Below are 23432 nucleotides of genomic sequence, written 5' to 3'. Positions count from 1 at the left end.
ATAATGTCTATTCAAAATAATCGCGCGGGTGAACGAGTAAAAAACGTGTAGAGAGTCTCCAAACCTGTAGAGACGCTGTAGAGGCGCAGACATTTTTACTCGTTCACTTGCGCGATTATTTTGAATAGACAATACAAAAAATTTGGTCGGAGTCCCTCTTTAAAAAATACAGCTCTAGACTTGTTCGAACTTTCTGAAAATTTGAAATCAGAGAGACGAGTGATAAAGGAAACACTAGTATATAATCTGTAAAAATTGCAGCTTCACCCAGGTGGAGAATCGATTTCCGAGAGAAACAATGGAGCAACTACAGTACCAATTCCAGTTGAACCACCAATACCAGCTCCAATCCCACCACCACCTCTAGGAATTCCCTCAACACGAATCGTCGTTCAACCAGCTCCACCTCCGACAATTGAAGACGATAGAACGTTTTTAGCAAGTGAGGATTAAGTAAGGAAAGTTTATTTGTCTAGTCTTTTTCAGAAATGTCCGAACAAGAAGCTCTTGTAAACCAGTTGAATTCCATAGCCACACGAGAAGCTGTATCTAGGAATGGGTTGCTTGTAATGGGTGAGTTCATATGCTCCCAATTAAAAAAAGAAGATCTTCTGTTACAGAAGGTGCTCTACTAAATGCTCTTCGTCCTTTGACAATGCCGTTTCTAGGAGCCGGACCACCGATTCCTGGTCATTTTGTGCCTTTTCAAAGAATGCAAAGTGAGTTATTCCCATCGTTTTTAAACTAGTCTTTTCAATTTTCGAATATCTAAAAACTAATGTTTATGGTTATAAAAACCACCTCCATACTATTATATACCATAAAATATGTAATAGAAGGGCCCCTTTAACAAAAGGGCCCTTTAATAGACGGACCTTCCGAGAGGGGCTTGGTAAAATAGAAGGGCCCCTGTAATAGAAGGGCCCTCCGGAGGTACCTTGGAACAATAGAAGAGCCGGCCCTTCTAATACAGGTTTTTTACGGCAGTTCAAATTAAAAAAAAAAATTAAAAGAAGCTTTACATTTGCAGGACCAATTGAACAATCTCCAGTAGAAAACAATATTGAAGTCCAATCAAGACCTCCGGCCGCCCAACTTCCAATGAGAGCCAACAATTTGGAGACGTACGAATTTCAGAAGGACGACGAATTAGCTGAAATGGTTATCAGAAATGAAACTGCTCAATTAATATAATACAGTCCGATTTCTTATGTTGTTTTATAAATTATTAAGAATCTAGGTGATGAACTTCTTGAATGAAGACTTTGTTCAATCTTTTTTAAACCAAAGTGTTCTACATTCAATTTTAAGATAAGATTCCATATTCGCATTTGGTGGTCTGCAATTTTCCGGTCATCTTAAAAATTTCATTCAATTAAAAAAATTCAATGTTTTTTATTTCTGGAATTGAGATAGTAGCCAGGGCTGACACGAGGAGGTGGACAAGATTCACAAGGCCATGGCTCTCCTTTGGGACCTTAAAATAAAACATTTCTCCAGTGAAAATTGACTTTTCTAGCTCACCTATGGGTCCGAATGTTCCCATTGGTCCTCTTTTTCCGACTTCTCCTTTCAACCCCTGATATCCCCTCTCTCCACGCTCTCCAGGAAGTCCATCCTCTCCATTTCTTCCAGTTCGTCCTTTATCTCCAGGTGGTCCACGTGGTCCTGTCTCTCCATCTTTTCCTGGTGGTCCATCTGACACATACACTCTCCCTGGCTCTCCAGGTTCTCCTGCTGTTCCAGGTGCTCCTGGGAATCCTTTGTCTCCTCGTTCTCCTGGTTCCCCACGAATTGATGGAGGAGCAGTGTCTCCTTGTTGTCCTGTACGTCCACGTTGTCCTTTCTGTCCTTTTGGACCATCACCACCTTCTCGTCCCGGACGACCAGCAGGACATTCACGAATGCAAATCATGCGACTATCTCCATCAGCTGGACGTCCTGGTTGACCATCACGACCTTGAAGAATTTAGATTTTACTAGAACAACATCAGGATGCCACTCACCTGGTTCCCCATCATACCCATCTCTTGAATTCTTTCCTGGAAATCCTTTCATTCCGGGTGGTCCCACACAACAAGCTGAAATTAAACGAGTCATGGAACATCGAATTAATGAAAAAACAAACAAGCAAGCTCTCTTTTCTGTCGAATACTATCGTGAATATGTTCTTTGACAATATTCACTCGTTCTCGTAGTTCGCTCATTTGGGTCTGGAAAATTATTAAAGGTGGGGGGGGGGGGGGCAGGAGAATTTTCGTTTCGCTAGTTTTTTGATATGTGGAAGGGTACGGTCTGAAAAGAGTGACAGCAGCTAAAATTTAGTCAACCGGATTCTCAATGACTAAAAAATGGATATTCTCTAAACCGCCATTGGTGGGCGCGCGCTCGCCACTTCATAATGTTGAAACACACCCTTCGTTCTTGTGGTGTGCCGTAGTGTAGCGGTGAGCGCACTTGGTGTTTGCGCACACTATCGGAGCTCAATTCCGTCAACAGAATACACAGGTGATTCAGAGATAGGGCTATAAACACAGGTCCTGGGCGATGATGCGCATAAAGGACCCGATCCATATGCGATCCTCTAGAAGTCCGTTTGACACATATTGCGAACAACGAGCTGCGATGAGTCTCATATGTGTGCGATGCGGGAGAGGCTGAATCGAGTGTTCCGAATGCGCGCATATCCTAGATGGATTCTGGGTGGGTGGGCGATGTGTGCGATATGGGTCTGATACGGTAGTCGTTAACGACCAATTACTTATCTACCGGGAAATAGCGTATCTTACTAACTGGCCCCATAAAAGGTCCACAATAGACCAATCGCTAAAAAATTCTTGTTTTTTATTTTCCGAACTTCCTTTCCCTATTTCGGGTATTTTACTTCGTTTTTTTTGCCGTTTTTTTTCCATTTTTGTCTAGAAACCACTACTCGACATATAACATTATACTAGAATACTGTATAAGAATGAATTTCTCTTTTTGTTTTCAGAAAAAGAGGAAAAAGGAAAATTTTCAATGACCGGGAATGCAAGGTTGTCGGAATTCAAAAGTCGGAAGTTAGGAGTCAGAATTCCGGATAATTCTGAAGGTAGAAGAGACACCGTACTTCAAAAATGTAAGGAGCCAGCAGAAAGTCCGAATTTGTAATATAATTTTTACAGGGAGCCAGAAAATCACAAGTTTCCAGAAAAGAAGCACCGGAGAAAGAGGAAGGAAATCAAGAATCAACGGTGGGTAGATTTGAATCAAAATCTCGAGAAAAAACATTCTAATTTCAGATGGCGTTGGTCAAGAAAATATTAAATGCGGGAGTGTCCAATTCGAGAAGTTCAACAAGATTTCCAGCCGATATAATCTATCTGAGGTACAGTACAGAAGCTAGTGGCAGCTTCAAATCTAGATGAATTGTTTCAGTTTGCTAGCCGAAAACCTTAACCGTCTTCTCCACCCCCACTTGGACCATCATCCAAAAAGTCAAAAACTGACAGAAGGAGAAGCTTCGACGCCGTTCCAGCCAGCAAAACTACATCGAAAGTTAAACATATAACTTTTCAGCAATTTTTTTTGTCTTTTTTAATTATTTTTTCTGTGTAATAAATAATTTTAAGCAGCGGCTAGCTTCCAGATTCGAAAAAATGCATGCCAATTACTGCTCTCGCCACAAGCCAATTGTAGGAGATTTGCTCGCGATAGGGCGAATATTGGTCGTTTGCGGTGGCGTCTTCGCGATTGGTCTGTAAATGACCTGCGGCAGGCATGTTCCGATGTACTCATGGCGACTTTCCGCGAACAATATTTCACCTATTATAGACGCTGCGCGAATCACCTGCTCCTTCCTCGCACGCAAACTTTGAAAGCGCATATCAAAAACTAAAATAGCTATCAAAAAGTTTAACTGCAAAATTGTCAGAAATTCACTTTTATACATTTTACCAGTTGACAACTATTTGCTATCTACCGTAGTTTTAAAGATGTGCGCTTTCAAAAATACCAGACTTTAAAGTCGGATCAAAAAGGCTGTCTAAATTTTTTCCAGATTTGATAATTCATACCGTACACTCGATGCATAACACAAAACATAACTTACCGGACACTGTTCGTTTTCCAGAACATTCGATGCGTCTCCAAAAAGATAAAGAAAAACCAAAGGACAAATCGCGGTAACATAAATAACTGCGCTAACCGAAAGAGTGATCGCTACAGTAGGAGAAGCAGTTTTACGCCAGATGTAGGAGGGAAGCGACATTCTAAAAAAATTGTGTAAAACTGAAAAATGCTAAATTTAAAAATCAAAAGTTTCAAGAAGGAATGAAGTCAAACTTCTGTAGAAAATGAAGAATAACCTACTACACAATTGCACTTGAAACCCGAAACCAATCAAACTAGTCTTCTTTTTTCCCCAGCAGCGTACTCTCATAATTACTCAACACCTATTTTCAATTGACATATAAAGAAAAAAAAGGAAAAAAGATGGACGACAATTTAATTGGAAGACACATCCTTCCCGAATCAAACCGGAAACCCAACAGGGACATCGATGGTTTCCGAATGTTCAAGAACTATGGATCCTTTACTTTTTCAAAAACTTCTTGGGTTGGAAAAACTTTTCTACAGTACCCAGATTGCTTTCTTTCAAAATCTGGTTGGAAAATTCTTATTAAAAAATTTCTGGAATGAAACCCAGTAAGCTGGAATAAAGAACCATGATACCGTAAAACCAGTATTAGAAGGGCCGGCCCTTCTATTGTCCCGAAGTACTTCCGGAGGGCCCTTCTATACAGGGGCCCTTCTATTTTTCCAGCCAGTTTTTTCGAAAATTTCGCATCGAAAAATTCGACGAAGTTCCGTTCAAAATTCATAAAAATCTGCCAATTTTTTTCATTTCAAAACACATTTTGAAGGGGAGGTCCTTTTTCACAGTAGGCCCTTCTATTAGAGGGACCCTTCCATTGAAGGGGCCAGTTGATTTTGTCATTTTCAGCAGTCTGGAACAGAGATGAGCGAAATATTAGGTTGGCGGGAAAGTCTTTGTCACTCTGTTTGTTTAATCACTGTTCTCGTATATGGAGGCTGTGTATGATATCGACTCTAGTGAATAACAAGGTGATAAGAACCTTCCATATAAACAAGTCCCCATCTCCTTCCCTGCTCCTCATCTGTAATTGAAACGATATGTTTGTTCCCACTGCTATTCACATCAGACATGTTTTGATTTACCTCTTCCTATCTCACACCACGATGAAGGATTCGGAAACTTTCTTGAAGAATGTGTACAACACACATGCCCCTCACTACAATACTATTCGCAATTGGTTCCATCGTTTCGAAAAAGATGACTCCTCGCTCGATGAAAAGGATCGCTCTGGGAGACCCCGTGAGTTGGATTTGGACAAGCTGAAGCACGCATTGCAATCGGATCCATTTCAATCTAGCCGTGAACTAGCTGTCACATTCGGAGTTCACCATAGCACAGTCCTTGAAGGTTTGAAGTCTCTTGGAATGAGAAAACTTTTTGGTCGATTCATACCTCATCACCTGACTCAAGCCAACCTTGACCGCCGAGTCGACGATTCGATTACTCTTCTCACTCTCCACGCGGGCGATCGATGGCTGGACCGGCTAATAACCGGAGATGAGAAGTGGGTCTTCTACGATAATCACCACAGGAAATCCCAGTGGGTTGGAGAAGGAGAGAGCCCACAGGATGTCCCCAAACCCGACCTTCATCCGAAAAAAGTTATGCTCTCTGTGTGGTGGGGAGTGGACGGCCCCATCTACTGGGAACTTCTGCCCGAGGGCAAAACAATAACTGGAGACCTCTACACTACTCAACTACGAAACCTCAAGAAAGCAGTCGACCGTTCGGCCCTGAAAGACAAGAAAGTGTACTATCAACATGATAACGCTCGCCCACATGTTTCGAAACAAGTGAAGCAGGAGCTGATGGGATATGGATGGAATGTTCTCCCTCACCCCCCGTATTCTCCTGATCTTGCTCCTTCCGACTATTGGTTATTTGGCGATATGACACGTGCCTTCGAAGGAAGAAGCTTCAATTCCCGTGGAGCGGTCGAAGCGGCACTCAAACAATACTTTGCCTCACGCCCGGCTGGATTCTACCGCAATGGAATCCATAAATTGAGGGAACGTTGGAGACATGTTGTTGATAATGATGGACAATATAATTAATTATTCGGTTATTTTTTCTTTGAGAAATAAACTATTGAAAAAGTGACAAAGACTTTCCCGCCAACCTAATAGAAAATTTGAAAATCCGGAAAAAGGAATAAGGAAGAAAGGAAAAAAATTAAAAATCCGAAAGAAGGAAGAAGGAAGAAGGAACACAATTTCGAAATCCGGAATAAGGTATAAGGAAGAAAACATGAAAAAAACACCCGGAAGAAGGAAGAAAGAATAAGGAATAAAAAAAATGAAAAAAACCGGAAGAAGGAATAAGGAACAAGGAATTCCGCTCATCTCTGGTCTGCAACTCGGCTATCATGTTTCGGATCACTTTGAAACTTTTGGAAGATGTGAAACAGACCTAGAGTGGAAACTTTGCTTTCACAGAATCTTTTGAAAATCCCTAGCTTTCCAGCTATTTTCCGGGGTTTGAAAAGCATCTTTTTTTCAACTTTTTAGTGCAAAAACAGGCCAAAAAGGGGTCTTTTCCAGGAATCGGCAAAAAGCTGATAAACTAAGAACTTTCAAGAAATTCCTTTTTTAGGTCTGCTTTACAATCTCCAAAGTTTTCAAAGCGATTGGCAACTTGACAGCCGAGCTCCAGACTCCTGGAAATCGTCAAAATCAACTGAATTTTTTTGTATATTTTATTGACCGATAACTTAGGTTTTGCCAGAAAAAGGTTATTTATTGGATCAAAAGAGGACAATGGGGAATAAATGAAATGACAGAAGAAAGTTCTCTAATCCTCAGTTCCATCCTCCTTACGATTATGGCACTTCTCGATTAGAACTTTCAAAATCTGAAAACCTCTTTTAGGTTGAAAAATTCAATCGAAATGTTTACCTCCATTGATTTGACGAAAGTGGCTTCCGATTCACTGACAGTACAACATTGAGCGGCAAATGCAAAAACAGTGTAGAGAGATGAATAGAAATCATGTTTACGAGTACAAGTGTGAGCTCTTCTCAATCTCATCTCAATCCACGTCTCCAATGCAGAAAATTGTCCAGTTTCCAGAATTTGACGACACATGACAGCTGCAACTACGAAGGATGCACAACGACGAGTACCAGCTACTCCATGAACGAGAACTGTTGTCAGAGCATCAGATGTCGTTCCATTACGTTCGATGGCTTCAGTATCCTAGAAGGGTTTTTCAAAATTTAGGTTTTTCTGCTTCAAAATTTAGGTTTTATCTCGATTTCTATTAAAAATAACAAAAAAGTGTTAACCAAAAAACATGTTTATCATAATACCAAAATTGTATCAGTTGACACAATTTTGATACCTCGTATAGAAATTGAGATAATTGAGCTCAAAGTGTAAGTATATAATGACCATCTAATAGAGTGTTCACGGTATTGAGGCTCTCAAAACTAGAATTTTTAGTAGTCCAATTGTCTTTTACCCTAGAGTGCTTACAGTACCTCAAATGCCCACATGTATTCCATTAGAACAGTCTGCTGACGTGGCGATCGAAGTGCAGCAACAGGAGTATCCGAGCAAATGATATAAATGGTTCGACGAGATTGAGCCTTTGGTGCTTTATAGGATTTCAGCTCACATTGGTATACAGTAAGCCCTTGTTTCTCATCAAAAATCGTGTTCGTTTTCATTGTGTATTTTTGGAATACGGTAAAAGATTCGCCTTCTTTCGGGACGAAATATCCACCTGCTTCTTCGGCTGGAACCATACAAACTACAGTACGAACATTGTAGATCCACATCAAATGAAGATGATCTCCACATGTGTTCTCTTTGGGTGCTTGAGAAATGACAAAGTTTCCGTATGGGGTGCTGAATGTGTTTGCATGACAGTAGAAGTCTTCGTTGTCACGATCCAGAATCTCGTCGAAGCATGCCACGTTGGTGAAGCGATTTTTCTGTAAAAATCAAATTTCAATCTAAATTTCCTATTTTCCTAAGTTTTTCATCCAGATTTTTCACTTTAAAGGTGGGGGGACAGGAGATTTTTCGTAGTTTTTTTGTAGCTAGAGTATGCATTCTACCGTCACGGTGTACAATGCTTAATGTCACTCTGCGTACAGCTGTCGTCCTCGCCTTTATGTATGCAATCAGGCGTGCCCTTTCTCTTTGCCCGCGTGGCTCAGTCGGTTGCGGCGCCGCACCCTCAATCATCGCCCTCACAAGTTCAACTCCTCGAGGGGCATCTTTGAACGGAATTTCGAGAACATTTTTTCTCATGTCCCCCCACCTTTAAACCTTCTGTACCTCTCCATTCCTGACGAATCTCTGAATTCTCTTATCAGCCATATTCAATTCATCCAAATCCTGTTGATATGTTTCTTTGCTACGAGTTGTTTGTTCATGGACAAATTCGTCGATGGGCTCCGCTTCGAGCATTGTCTGACGACCTGCGTCTCTTCAATTTCCATCATTTTAAGATCTGGTGTTCGAATTTATTCTTACTGTACTTCCGGTATTGCCGCCATATTCCGAAGAAGAAAAAGTATTCAATTGGGAAATCAATTAATGTTTCCATGTATCAGCTGAAAAAAGGCAGCTGGATTTTCCACGATTCGATGACAGATGAGCTGGGAAATAGACATAACCAGGTCAAAATGTCATCGACTTTATCTTATTAAAAACTTGACAAATTTGGGTGTCTGAACCAAATGGGATCTACGAACCAAGATAAATTAGCTCAAAGTTGACGAATTGGGTGGCCCTTTATTAGAGTGTTTACGGTATACCATACTTTGAAGCTCTACAGAAGTAGTCTCGAATTTTTCGATTCCGCTGAAAATTTCAGAGTGTACTAAATAAAATCAGAACATCATTTTTGTAATAGACAACTTTTTTGCCTAATTCCATTCTAATGAGACATGGCGAAGTTAAATCTTCTTCTAGAATTAAAACAAAATTCGTCTTCTCGAAAGAATTATTATTTTTTGGATGTCAAGGTTTGTCATGTTTTTGCAAATCGAAACCAAAAATTGATATTTTTAATTATCAAATAATCTTTATTCATATACATACAAAACTATATTTGTATTGATGGAGAAAAAGAGCGCCGACAATATAAGAAAAAATGCAAGAAGCAACTGAAAAAAAACTGTAAAAGCTTTGGAAAAAAAAGTAAATGAAAAAGAAAAGGGTACAAAAGAGAGAAAACCGTAAAATCAAAATTTTGCGATGATAAGAATCGTATTATTTTTGTGGTTGTCAAGGGGGTTTTTGGAAAGGCAATTGACTTAGAATATCACGGATGCTGCTAATGCTTTTTGTATTTCAAAAAAAGAAGTTGGGAAATTGTTAAATAGAACTAAGTAAATAGATATGGAAACAAATTGTTTCAACAATTATGATCGATTCTTCTGTGCCAGCATAACTTTATTGATAAAGTTAACCACTGCACTACCAGGTTGCTCCGGTTCCAGCTCGGCGAATACGTGGCACGCGTTTTCAGAAGACGATGGAATTCTGGCGACAAAGGCAAACAGACGAGCATGAGAAATGCATCCATCGTGGAATCCAAGAGCACGAGTATTTTCAAACCTGAAGGATAAAATATTTCTAAAACTCTACTATCCAAAAAAAACCCACCTCCTATCAATTGGATCCATTCCAGCAAAAATGACACTTTGTACATTAAAATGACGGCGGAAGAACACTTTTCTAGTATTATCAGTCAGTGTGACCCCTTGCGATGATACCTGAATAATGAAATTGGGAAAAATAGAAAACAAATATTAAAATTACCTTAAAATGCACAGATACCGCTCGACTCTCCCCATTCATTGCTCTCTGTGAACACGTAGCGATGCTCCGTTTGACACACTCATTACCCGTCAAAGATTCGACGTCGACACTGCCCACATAGACGACATTGCAAGCTGAAAAATGTCTGATTAGAAGAATAGAAGAATACTGTAAGCACCTGCTCCCTGTTCCAGAAGGGCTTGAGTCGCTGATAAGTGTTCTGGTGTGGCTGCGGGATCGAAATCCGGAAGGACTAGTTTTGTGGGAAGAGCCAAAGCAGTTATAGAATGTTGATAGACGAGAGCAGATAAAGATCCAAAAACGGGCTGAAAAAATAACTTTGATTAAAGAAGTTCAATCATATCGATTCTTGCCATATACTCTAATTGAAAGGCATAATTGGGAGGGTACAACGAGTTAAGGCCAAAGTGGGTACAAAGTGATTTAGGGGTACAAAATCCACTTTTTTTGTATCCTTAAATCGCTCTGTACCCCAATGACCCTAAAATTTTTGTACCCCCACGCCATCAACTTTGAAACGAAGCCCACGCCATCAACTTCGCCATCAACTAGAAGCCCACGCCATCAACTTTGAAACTATTTATCTCGGTTCCTTCAAAAGATATCGAAACATTTTCAACTGATAAAATATTTATCGTAATATCACTAATATTTTATCAGCTGACTAATTTTTGATATATCACATAGGAACCGATATACAAGAACTCAAAGTTGGAGGTGTAAAAAAAGATATCTAGAATCCACGATGCTTAGATGGCAGACTATTATATCCTAACCCCATCCATCTCATTTTCTTTATGATCCCCTTTCCCATTACAAACGAAAACTAATAAATCTTTAGGTCCCATATGCCTTTTACCTCATTATTGCATCCCTTCAGTTTGACACCCTTCGGTGATGGCTCAATCAAAAAGTGTCTGACGAGTTCGGTTCCATCGCCTGAAAAATAGTATTACGAATTTTATCATAAAGTTCGAAATTACCTGGATTAACACCTGGCGGTGGTGTGGATACTTTGAGTGCCAAACCAAATGCTCCTGGGAATGAGTTGGAATCACGGACAACGAATGTTCCCGGTGGTTTGTCTCGAAGCATGTTTATCGCTGAAAATAAGAACATTCCCAGGTTGTTTTCAGCAACTTTAAAATATTCAGTTCCCATCAAAACTGATCAGTGTTGCTCAAAATCTTTCTAGACAATTTTTCAAATTTCTCGACCTCTTTTTTCACTATTCTTTCCCTTGTTGCATTTTCCCCTTCTCTGTTTACCACCAAAAAACATTTCTTTCTGTTTTTTATGTCCACGGTGACTCCATACGGAGCAATAAATCCCATGAAAAACAAATGTGCGCTCTCTCTTTTTTTGGGAGATATTCTTCCTTCTGAAGGAAAGAATGGAATGGAGACATTCATAATTCATACTTTTGCTTTTCTGACTCTTTTGCTTCTAGAAATGCTACAATTCATCACATACATCCAAGCGCAGCTGAACGATTTCCACGAAATGACTGATGTTCAGAATCCCCGGGATAGCCCAAAAAATAGCGAAATTTCGGGATCAGAAAATAGGGATGTCAGGATATGAAATATATTTAATTTGCCAAATTTTTGGAAACAGTTTAGAGGACTCATAATTTTTTTTGTATGAACATGACCCTGTAATAGAAGGGCTCTCTAAATTTTAACTTTGAGCCAATTTATCTCGATCCCCTTGAAAGATATCAAAAAGTTGTCAACTAATAAATTGTTTATCACAATCTAACAAGCATTTTATTAGTTGACACATTTTTGATACCTCTCATAGGAGCCGAGATGAATAAGCTATAACTTGATAAGGTGGGGGTCCTTCTAGTACAGGATTTACGGTAGCTCATTTAAGGCTTTAAATTTGACGACTAGCACCTAAAATTGCGAGAATTTTCTGTATCTAGTATCTTATTTATTATTTCAATTTAGCGAGAATTCGAAATTTGACCCTATCCCTTGCGAAACAAAGTTTCACTTCTTTCTCGTTATGCTCCTGCTCGATCATTTCGATTCGAATCAATGCTCTTCTCTTTTACACTATGTTCAGTACTATGGAGAAAGTGAAGAATAAGAACATTCGGACGCTTCTCCTACTTCTCGGACACAACACAATATTACAACACAATACGACGGGAATTGAGGTTACACGTTTCTATACATATATCTTGCTGACTCCCCGGGTTCATGAATATCTCTCTCTCTCTCTCTCTCTCTCTCTCTCTCTCTCTCTCTCTCTCTCTCTCGGGTGGACTGAACAAAAAATTGAAAAAGTTCAACGGAGAAAATAGTGTAAATTGCAAGTCTAAAGAAACTTGAAACCATCTGAGACCGGGAATTTGATCTACAATGTGTTTTGAATTTATTCTGGTTTTAACTTAAACTTTTAAGAAAATATTCTACTGTCAAACTGATTAAAAACCTGTTATAGAAGGGCCTTCCTAACTTTTAACTTTGAGGCAACTTTTCTCAGTTCCTGTTAAAGATATAAAAATGTTGTCAACTAATAAAATGTTTGTGATATTATGACAAACAATTTTTTTAGGAACCGAAAAAAATAAGAAAAACACACTGTCAAGTTTTAGTTAATTTTTCTCGGTTCCTGTTAAAGATATCAAAAAGATGTCAACTGATAAATTGTTTATCATAATTTCAGCAGGGTTTTGTCAGTCGTCAAATTTTTGATATCTTGCAGAGGAAGCCAGATAAATTGGCTCGAACTTTGGGGCCCTTGTTTTATAGGTCTACGGTATACGAATGATTTTTATTCCAGAGCAGTTGCCTTCTGGGTTTGCCTGTTGATCAGAACGTCCGGATGCCTTCTATTTTTGTTTGTCTCACTTTTTGAATAGTCAAAACTCAATCATTCACTTTCTTATCAGTCACAGTTGGCAAATTACAAACTTCAATGTTGAATAATCCAATCAACTCCTGCTCTTTTCTTATTGATAAGACCGAAAACCCAATTGATTTCCCAAAATAGTGACATGCATTTTAAAGCGACAAAAAGAACCAACCTTGTTCTCTGGAAATCGACGGCTTGTACCAATATTTGGAGGTGTCTTTTACAAATAATGGATGATGATGAATGATTTCGGAAGTGTCTGAAATTGAGAAATTGGTAATCTAAATGGAAATTATGTAGAACGAGACCTATTTTGCTGAATTTTTGGAAAAGGAAATTTTTCAATGCATAGTAATATCTGGAAAAAAACAGGTAAACTTTTTTAGGATCATCCTGGAATTTTCCGAACTTATTTTTGAGAAAAACGGTGACCTAATTTTTTGAACTACTTTTCAGAAGACGACATTTTTTTCAGTTTTTTTCAAAACGTTCGTTGATCCTTAAGCATGTTTTCCGCCCAATTTCTTTCCCGTTTCCTCCGCTCAATTTGGTTCGCGCCACGTGTCATCAGTCTTCAGAATCCGCCTAATCTAACCGCATAAAACTTTATGAGTCTTCCTTCTTTTTGATGAAAGAAATCAACATATATTCCTCTCCTTTTAACTGTTTTCCATTCTTCCCTCCATAGTTACATTTTCTCTATTCCTTTCTGTCCGAAAAACGGCCGCACCCATAAAATTCTTTGAGAAAAAGAGGGAGAAGTTTGTGTAGTAGAACACACATCAGTATGTTTTTAGAGGCAGAAGTTTTATGAGCAATTCGGGATTTTTCAAAAAAAAATTAGATAGACGGAGGCGCAGAGAAGTGATTTTAGAACTCGGGAGAAGACAACTCCAAATGGGTTTTTCTGGGTAGATTATGAGACTTTGGGAGTCTTCCGACTCTTTGAATTTGGGATTTAATATGCCATAAAACCTCTAATAAAAGGTTTCCCGCACTGTCAAGTTTGAGCTCAATTATCTCGGCTTGAATGAAAGATATCAAAAATGAATCAACTGATAAAATGTTTGCATATTTTAATAATCATTTTACCGGTTGACAGGAGGTTTTTCGTATCTTTGACAGAGATTGAGATAAATCGACTCTAAGTTAAATATTAGGGGGCTCTTCTATGACAAGTTTTACGGTATTTGAATTTGGGATTTGTGGACATTTGGACACATAGGCCTATGTTGCAGTCTGCAACTTGCAGAGAGACTAATAACAAGCTGGCTAATATTAGGATGACACATTATATAAGAAGCCTCATGATGCTAATATTCAATCAGGCACTTCTCTAATTAATGACGTTGATACCCTTAGCAAGGGTCCCATACCTTTCCCATTACTTTTCTTAAGAATCCCACCACCTCGACTAAACTGATCCTCTATCCGATCTCCACCACCACCTCCCACGTCTTCTTCCATCACCACGTCATCGAATTCTTCTTCTTCTTGTGCCACATCATCATCATCATCCTCTTCCATCGTCTCTTTAGAAGATGATGTGATGGTCCTTCTGATGAGATCCTCTTTTTCATCAACATCCGAAAGATCTGAAGACTCTTCAGAAGATGCTAACGATACGTCACAGTATCGACTTCTGGAGTGTTGATGGAGTTGAGCGGTTGCTGATCCGGTGGTGGCTGATTCATCGGGATGGTTTCTTTTCAGATGGATAACGACTGTAGTGGATGCGGTGGTCATGGTTCCAGCACCAGTTGAGGTGGTCGCAGTGTCAGTGGACATAGTGAGATTCAGAATCCTATTCAGATTCTGGAATTTTCTATTCTAGACGAAGTATCAGTGAACATGAAAAGAGAAGTTACGGAAGGAAGAAAACGGAATTACATTATTTTGGAAGTCAAAGGATACATTTCGAAGAGTAGTGAAAGATCATAGAAAGTTAAGACACTCATAGTCCAAGTCTCCTAATTTGGAATCTCAAATTCACCTAAAAATCTGGAAGCATTAGAATAAGAAAAAGAAAAAAGAAGAACACAGGAAAAGGCACACAGCAAGAGACTCCATCCTCTCACCACCTCTCCCACTAGTCTTGCCTGACAGCTGTCTCCGTCGTTCTGCGTCTCTTCGTCTCCCCCATGTCTCCCGTATTCACCCCCAAAAATAAGCCCCGCCCACTTCTGGTCGACCCCTCTATCATATCTTCTGAGAGTGTGTGAGAAGGAAAAGGGTCCAATCGGAAGGAAAGGGACCCTTCCCAAAGTTCCCATGGGAGAGCACCGTGAAAGCAAAATCTCAGAGACCTCCTGCTCCTTCTTCTTCTTTTTGCTTCACAATTTTTTATAAACATGACTGGATGGAAAAGCGAATCGGAAGAAGATACTTTTGAGGGTGGCAGAAAAAAAATACACACACTTTGGAAGTACAACTCTTTTCACTTTTGCAGAGTGGTTTTACTCAATCAGATGAAGTAAGGAAGGCGAGGAAAATAAATTTCAAGATGGGGAAAACTTTCAATACGTTCGTGTGTGGTCTCGAAAATTATACCTACATCAAAGCTCCGCGACGCTTAGAAAGCAGAAACTTTGAAAGTGCGATGTTTCGAAAATCACAGTTTCGCGTACTTACTTTGTGAATCAAGCAAAAAAAACATAAGCACCTAATAAGGGTGGCGTTGTATTAGAGGGAACCTTCTAATACAGGTGGCGTTGTATTACAGTTCTTACGGTATTCAAAGCCTTTTAGAGGATTTATTGTCGCACTTGCACACTTTCGAAGTGTCTGCTTCGAAGCGTTGCAAAAAGAAAATCCGAACAGCTTCAATTATACACAGAACTTATTTAAAAATCAGTTGAAAACGTAGACAACAAAGTATTGCGGTCTTTCTGTGCAAAAATCGTTACTTTCGAAAAGTCATGCTCACAAAGTAACGACGCTCGAAACGTCGCTGTGCCCACCCAAAACGAGATGTTCTTATAGAAGCGGGATATAGTTTACGATGTTTATTATAAACGTTTTCGGTGACGCGCGTGGTATCTTAGTGTACGCTTTTGCAAACCATGGTCAGCGCGCCGCACACCACGGGCTCGGTTCCATCCAGCGCCAGGATTAATTATTACAGACTACCCCTATTTGCCAAACCGGTAGGGGCAGAACAAACACCTGATGAGAAAAAGTGATGAGCGCGGACCTTTTTTCTATATTCAATAATTTACAGCTTTTATTTTAAGAGATACCGAAAATTCTATAATGGAAGCATCCCCAAAACTTTGTTGCTTCTTATTTTTCGAAAATTTTGTTCATTTGAATTTCAAGTTTTGATTTACGACATAGATGCTGCTAACATATTCATTAAAAAGTTTTTGAGTCACTTTCCTTGCTAATCGGGACGGATTCATGACTTTCTAATGACGTAACAATTACCTACCTTTTCGAAAAAATTATACAGATTTCAACTGCTTTGCTTTCCGGAGAAATCTACGAACATCGTTAAAATGCTTTTCACTTCTATGTACTGCCTAAAACGGGAAGTCTCGATTGTTACGGAATTCTGATGCCAGCTCTTTTTTTTGATTTTCTATGTGATGTTGCCTACTATCTGTCTTCCCTTTGCAGTTATATTTTTTATGTGTTTCGTTCATAACACTCTATTGATAAGATTTTTTTTTCAAAAAAGTGCAAGTTTCGATTCAAAACATTTATTTCCTTTTACAAATTGGAAGTTAGGTTTTGGTTTTTAAATAAAATACTCCCCGTCATTCGTTTTAGAACAAAAGCGTTGGTCAGTAAAATTATGTGCACTTCAGTTTCAAACTATAGTAGTAGTATTGTTCTAGCTTATCTAGCGATTACTTTGTCAGTCAACTCAAAAAATCAAATAAAATGGAATCTCCGCTGTTGTTCTCTGAGCCACGTCATCATGGATATCTACACCATCCGTCTGAAATCTTTACAATTTCAAAGCGATTTCTATTAAACTGAATTTCAGACTTTTTCTAAAATTCTTTGAATCACGCTCACTTTTTAGAGATTCTTAACTGCTAACTTTCTAGGATGAGGAGAATTAAGTCATTCTGATGACCTCACATGGCTGTTGGTGCTGACAATGCTTCTTAAATGATATTTTTGAAAAAAACAGTTCGAGTGCTTCCAGATTCAACTTCGCCAAAATCTCCGAAAACTCACTCTTCAAAAACTTCATTCTGTGTGTGTCCGCTCAATTTACCTTTTACCTCAAAATGGGGATAGAATAGGCAAAGGGGGAACACCCAGAAGAGAGACCGTGAATGAAAAGAAAAAAGGAGAAGACCAGTTTGTTTGGCGGGGGCGACGACAAAATATTTGCGCCTAGGCTCACACATCGAAAGAGAGAGAGAGGTATTAATAATAAGCGGACATACAGGGACAATCTTCAAGTACTAATATGAGATTGTGAAAGAGAACTGGTTGACTTATTTCGGTGTTTATTAATATTTGGGTGAGGAAGAAAAGTCTGGTGCGGTCTAGGTGTCCGGATTGTTTTTGTTTCAGATATTTAGTAATTAAAAAAAAGACTCACCAACAGAATTGGTTGAAGACCGTCTGCTCAACGTTGAGGAGCCACCAAAGTGTCTGGGAGAGGCGGATCTGAAATTATTATTATTTTTAATTATTATTATTTTTAAAATTAGATTAACATGGACCTTTAATTCTCTGCTTATTTGTAGAAAGTTACTTTCAAACATGCTGAAAACAATTTCACCAGTATCTACCCTACGTAGCTATTATAAATCGAAATGTGGGATGTTAAAGTGCTACCGTTAAACCTGTGATAGAAGGACCCCCACACGGTCAAGTTTGAGCGCGATTATCTCAATTCCTATGAAAAATATCAAAAAATGGTTAACTGGCAAGATGTTGCTGATATTATGATAAAAATTTTATCAATTGACACATTTTTGATATATCTCATACGAGCCGAGATAATTGAGCTTAAACTTGACCCTTCTATATCAAGTTTTATAGTATCTTAGATCGCTTTCTAGGCTTCAAACTAGATTTCGAAAATTTTCCTATCATCTGATATAAAAAACCAATTTTTGTGAATTTTCGAAAAATGTAAAAGCACAATTATTCCACAATATATGCTATTGGTGGACTCCTGATTTTTCCAGAAATATGTTTCAAAGTATTTTACTTTATCTCCCCAAATCCTACTACCGTAAAACCTTCAATATAAGGGCCCTCACACTGTCAAGTTTGAGCTCGTTAATCTTGGCTCTTATGCAAGATATGAAAAAGTGGTTAACTGACTAAATGTTTATGATAACATGATCAATATTTTATCAGTTGACAAATTTTCGATATCTTCTGTAGGAACCGAGATAGTAGCGCACAAAATTAAATGTTGGGGGCCATTCTATTAGAGTCTTTACGGAAATTACCATTCTCCCGGATAATCTTCTGGGACGGAGAGGACCCCAAAAAAAGAGAGATAAAATCATATAATCATACCTGTTGTTCATTGTACTACTTCCACCGTTATAACCGTTGTTATATCTGTCTCCTCCTCCTCCTCGTTCACCGTTATTATACAACAATGGATGGAACGGAAGAGGTGTGGCACGCGACACCGGGAAGGATGGTGTGGCCGAACGTTCGAGAACTGCGCTCTGAAAATACTAATTTTATAGATTTTTCAGGTCTTTTTTTTTGAAGAAAAAAAGGGTAGTTAAGTTCGTACTTTTGTTGAAAGGAGAAAATTGAGAGATTTGATTGAATCGGACAGAAAATAAAAAGAAGAAGAAGACACTATGATAATGTTATTGTTTCTTTTCTATGTTTCTTTCGTCTTCTTCTTCTTCTTCTTCTTCTTCTTCTTCTTTTATTCAATGACGGTGTTCATTCTTGATTCTATGTTTTTATATTTATTCAAAAAACGACTAACTCCAAAAGTAATAATAACAATCTTGACAAGTTGTCTATTCCTCAATAATACTTCTGAAGTCAAAAACAAATTAAAAGCTCACATTTTCCGGGAAATATCTTCCAGGTGTTTCTGCTCGGTTTATTGTTCCACTCGCATAAATGTCTCGGTGGGGAGTTTCAGCTCTGTAGATAGCAGCTGCAACTCTTTCCTGTCCAGAATAGTATCTGTTGTTGGCTGATAAATCCTGTTGAGATTGATAATAGGCATCTTGAATTCGAGCTCCACGAGATAAACTACGACCGCCTCGATCCATTGTGTTGTTTGATTGCTGGCGAGGGTCGTGCTGAAAAATTGGGAGAGTTTAGAATTCAATTCATAATAATCAAGTATTTTCTATTTTAAATAGCTTTTGTAGTCCTTTTTTATCAAGTTTTATCTCAAAAGTAAATTCAAAATACAACCTTAATCTCTCGGAGTACTTCCATCTAGCTTTGAGGAACCACATTTTTTTTTCAGAGATTTCTAATTTCAGGTACCGTAAATCTCTATTAGAAGGACTCCTTTAAAATAGAAGGGTCCTTCGAGAAGAGCTTGGAAAAATAGAGGGTCCCGTCAAAATGTGTTGTTTGAAATTAAAAATTTTTCATACGTTTTAAGTCAAAAATGTTCCGGAAATTCCAGAATTTTACAGGAATTTGTTCAAACACAGGATCCTCCTCTTTCTAGTTGAAGGGCCATTCTAATTGAAGGGCCCTCTGGAGGTGCCATGGAACAATAAAAAGGCCGGCCTTACTAATACAGGTCTAACGATATGTTAAAAAAAAAATCAAATTAGCTCTTGTGGTCCTCCCGACTGGAATTTTTATAATTATTACTTTACCGTACAACCCGGTCACTAGGCCTTAACTTTAAGCCAATTTATCTCGGTTCCCGTTGAACGTGTCAAAAGAGTGTCAACTGATAAAATGTTAATCACAATTGAACAAACATTTTATTGGTTGACAAAATTTTTGTATCTTTCACAGGAATTGAGATAACTAAGCTCAAAGTTAAAAACCATTCTATTTCAGGTGGTTTTACGGTATTTTGGAAATAATTTTGAAAGACGATCTCTAACGAAGTATTTCCGACTATCATTGAGAAACCATATTCGTTTTGCAGATATTTGAAATTCAAGTTTCAATGCCGCTCTATTAAAATCTCACCGAAAAGTTAAGCAACGAATTGACATCAAAATCCTCATCAAACTGTCTATGATGCATTGGAAGTGGCACCGATTGGTTGTGTCTTTGTCTTGAATTCTCCAAATGGTTTGATGGAGTTCCACGTGCCAGTGAGTTGACTGGAGAAGCACTCGACTCTCTTGGTGGAGGCGTTGGAGGCTTGCCACGCATTCGACCACGCCTACAAAATTAACATAGCTTTATGTATGATATGATAATGATTTTCAAATTGACTTACCATCTCTCCTCTCCATATGGACTTCTAGTATTCCTCAGTCTCTCTTCCTCTCTTCTGAACTCTGCCAATGGATCGATATTCTGATTGCCACGATAATGACCATTTGGAATTAGCTGCTGATTTTCGTCGTTGTTGGCTGAGTCTTTAAGTTCTTCTAACAGCATTTTCTCTTGAGTCCGACGACGAACAATATCTGGATCGATATCTCTTTTACTTCTAACTTTCTTCAATTTTCCATTCAACCACGAATCAGCAGCATCTGATTCTTGTTCTCTTGAAGGTGTTGTTGAGAAGTGGTGACTTCTTGGTGTCGTCACAGATTGACAATTACGATTACGGTAGTGTTGTCTATAATCAGTCGGTGTGTTGTTCAGCGTATTCGAGAAGTTGAAGTCATTATTCTTTTGTGGTTCTCCATTTTGACGAACGTCTCCAACAGAATACGCTGATCCAAGACGTTTCGTAGATTCCAGTACATCGTCCAGAGGATCTCTGAAAGCGAGGAGTTTCTTAAGAGCATTTTGCAACAAAACTTACGTCACCGCATCAAAATTCATCTTCTTTCTCGGCAATTGCACACTTCTTGTTCCAGCATGCTGATGACGTGGCGGTGGGACTGGAGCCGTGTTGGTGTTGAAGTTCAGATAGTAGTCTGGATCGCACAATTCGTCCATGTCACTGCTGAAAGTTTGAAGAATAGGAGTATGATTTTTGGACTGTAGTCAAAATATTTTCTCGAGTAGGATCTTCACTTTGAGCTCAATTATTTCGATTTCTAGTGAAGATATCAAAAATTGGTCAACTGACAAAATATTGATCATGTTATGATAATTATTTCATCAGTTGATTCTTTTTTGATATCTCTCATAGGAACCGAGATAATTGAGTTCAAAGTTTACGGTATTTAGATAAACAAAAGGATAAAAGACTCCAACACTAGAAATTCTAGTTTTGAGAGCTCAAATATAATTTAGCTTTTAGGTATTTTAAACAGCATTTTCTACATTAGTTCTTTTTTTTGAAAAAAGAAGGATAACCTTACCAATAAGCATCATCATTCAATGTCCTATAACTTCCAGACCTTGCAGGTGGTTTGGGTCTTCTTTGGAGTGTAGACGTAGGAGTAATAACTGCTCTTTGTGCTTGTTCCACCACCTGAACATTATCCACTTCATCATCTCCGCCTCGTCCCCAATAATTCTGTTGCATTGCCGATGGAGCTCTCGCCAATTCATCTAAAAGCGCCGCTTGTTTCGCATCCTCCACTTGTTCATCCCATTTCGCCGGTGTCGCAATATCTTGTGGTTGATAACTTTGCGGAATCGTCGTTCTTGCTACTTCTTCCTGACTGATATTCTCCACACTATTCTCTCGTTTTTCAATTGCTCTGGAGAATGATGTTCTTCTTGGACGTTCGAACGCTTCTTGCATCGATTTTGCGGGGACATATGAGAAACAACGGGATGCTTTATCGTATCTGTCTCTTCCCACAAGATCTGGTTCGATACTTGGTGTCGCACGACCTTCCAACTCTTTCTTCTGATTGATCTTTTCACGAAGGGAAGCAGGAAGAATGCCTCGTCTGAAAATTTAAAATTGGTAAATGACTTTCCCAATAAATCTTAAAATTCCCACCTCTCTGGAACATTATCTCCTCCTCCATACTCTCCCAGTCTATCTCCATTCATTATCGGAGTAGATGGTTTTGGTGGGACAGGCGGTCCAACCGGCATTGTTGAACCTTCTTCTTGTTCTTCTTCTTGATTATTATTGATTTGATTCTTTTTCTTTTTCCGAATTTCACTATATTCCACTTCTAGCCTCGATCGGTTCGTTTCGTCGTCTGAAAAAATGGGGGTTCAGAAATTCGAAAAATATTGAGGAAGAATTTTGAGAAACAATAAAAAAACAAAAACAGAAACAAACTACTACCGAAAAATCTGAACCTGGACAAGAGAAGGTACTAGTTGACATGGAAATTTGATACCTGGATAGGATAGGATGAAGGTTACAACCTCTTCTCAATGTCTTTTTTCTGTTTTTCTCTGCTCCTTCTTTTTATTTTATTTTCTTAGGATTTTTTAGGATTTGTTATTTTAAGGTAGTTTTCAGTCATAATTTCAGCATACCGTATACACTATAATAGAAAACCACTCAAACCGCCAACTTTGAGCTCATATATCTCGGTTCCTGTAAAAGTTATCCAAATGTAGTCAACTAATAAAATATTTTTGGTATTATGATAAACATTTTGTTAGTTGACTACTTTTTGATATCTCTTAGAGGGACCGAGATACCGTACTTCCTCTAATTGAAGCCAATGGACTTTTATTTTTCAACCTCCTTCTCACTAGTCAATAGTCAGGAAATTATCAAAATTTGAAATCACTGGAATATTTTTTAAAAAGAAAGACAATGTCTGCAATAACCGATTAAACAAACTGCACTGTACGAACTGCACTAATTGAACTGCACGAAATTCTGATAGAAATTGCGCTTCTATGTTTTAAGCACGTCGGAGGGTAGGCTTCTATTAGAAGTGGGCTTCAATTAGAGGTGGGCTTCTATTAGAGGAAATACGGTATATGGGCTCGAAGTTGGCTTGTCTTCTATTAGAGTGTTTACGGTAATTGCAGCAGTAAAAAAAAGAAAAACCTTAATTTTTGAAAAAACAATAACAAAAAAGACTGAATCAAACTGTAGAAAATCTAAGTTTCTAGGAGGAAAAAAAGCAAAGAGATAGACGAAAAATTGTGTCATCTCTTTCTCTCTTTTTTCACATTTTTAACGGATGAACAGGTATCATCAGTGTATATTGAATTAAAAATAGAAAGTCAAATCAAAAAATGAGAGATAGTATAGAAGAGGAAGAGATTTAGAGATGGAGGAATAGCGAAAAATGGTGTTCTTCCACTTGGAAGTGTAAAATCGTTTGAACTATTGCATTCTGTTCGAAAATCAGTGATAAAGTACATGGAGATTCGTAAGAACTTCCAAAAAATCTTGAACCCACAGGTGATTCGCGAACAATCCGTTACGGACGCTCCGCGTTCGCGCGCGGTTGAAATAGGAACCGCATACGGACCGTACGCGAACCGTTTTTAGTAAATAGCAGTACATTATTCTTTTTTTTCCGTATCCTGTCCGTTCGCGATCTCCGTATCCGATCCGATTGCGAGTCATGACCAAACGGATCCGTTTTCTAATCAATTTTTTACAGGTCCGTATGCGGTTCTATTTCAACCGCGCGCGAACGCGA

General features: G+C 38.6%; 5 protein-coding genes across 5 annotated transcripts in view; 2 read left to right on the top strand and 3 right to left on the bottom strand.

Moving 5' to 3' along the window:
• CBG14912 overlaps positions 1-1194 on the top strand; it is a gene marked incomplete at both ends in the record, with an annotated part of 2776 nt that extends 1582 nt beyond the window's left edge. Inside the window, 4 exons of the mRNA XM_045242784.1 lie at positions 262-442; positions 487-573; positions 621-719; positions 1031-1194. Coding sequence (XP_045095556.1) covers positions 262-442; positions 487-573; positions 621-719; positions 1031-1194 — 531 coding nt within the window. The remainder of the gene's footprint in view (positions 1-261; positions 443-486; positions 574-620; positions 720-1030) is intronic.
• Positions 1195-1385: 191 nt separating this feature from the next.
• Positions 1386-4249, bottom strand: Cbr-col-53 (the record flags this gene model as incomplete). The annotated part of the gene is made up of 7 exons (XM_045242780.1): positions 1386-1477; positions 1525-1959; positions 2007-2081; positions 2129-2213; positions 2389-2657; positions 2821-2836; positions 4091-4249. The coding sequence occupies 7 exons, from the start codon at positions 4247-4249 to the stop codon at positions 1386-1388; spliced, it is 1131 nt and encodes a 376-aa protein (XP_045095555.1).
• On the top strand, positions 3019-3550 carry CBG14910 (the record flags this gene model as incomplete). Its single annotated transcript, XM_002639045.1, has 3 exons — positions 3019-3136; positions 3191-3233; positions 3418-3550. 3 exons carry the CDS (start codon positions 3019-3021, stop codon positions 3548-3550), a joined length of 294 nt encoding a protein of 97 aa, XP_002639091.1.
• A 2679-nt stretch (positions 4250-6928) lies between the features above and the next one.
• Positions 6929-8553, bottom strand: CBG14908 (the record flags this gene model as incomplete). The annotated part of the gene is made up of 5 exons (XM_045242779.1): positions 6929-6988; positions 7033-7332; positions 7617-8072; positions 8137-8295; positions 8422-8553. 5 exons carry the CDS (start codon positions 8551-8553, stop codon positions 6929-6931), a joined length of 1107 nt encoding a protein of 368 aa, XP_045095554.1.
• A 959-nt stretch (positions 8554-9512) lies between these two features.
• Positions 9513-21906, bottom strand: Cbr-tag-163 (the record flags this gene model as incomplete). Its single annotated transcript, XM_002639043.1, has 15 exons — positions 9513-9708; positions 9757-9866; positions 9913-10046; positions 10091-10238; positions 10793-10872; positions 10917-11036; positions 12974-13060; positions 17363-17430; positions 18298-18455; positions 18813-19055; positions 19918-20116; positions 20174-20665; positions 20711-20854; positions 21216-21755; positions 21809-21906. 15 exons carry the CDS (start codon positions 21904-21906, stop codon positions 9513-9515), a joined length of 2817 nt encoding a protein of 938 aa, XP_002639089.1.
• Between the last annotated feature and the right edge of the window lie 1526 nt (positions 21907-23432).

This window comes from Caenorhabditis briggsae (genome assembly GCF_000004555.2).
Source record: "Caenorhabditis briggsae complete genome, chrI, whole genome shotgun sequence".
NCBI lineage: Eukaryota > Metazoa > Nematoda > Chromadorea > Rhabditida > Rhabditidae > Caenorhabditis > Caenorhabditis briggsae.
The sequence above is the reverse complement of the archived record's forward strand: the minus strand, read 5'-3'. Positions and strand labels throughout refer to the sequence as shown.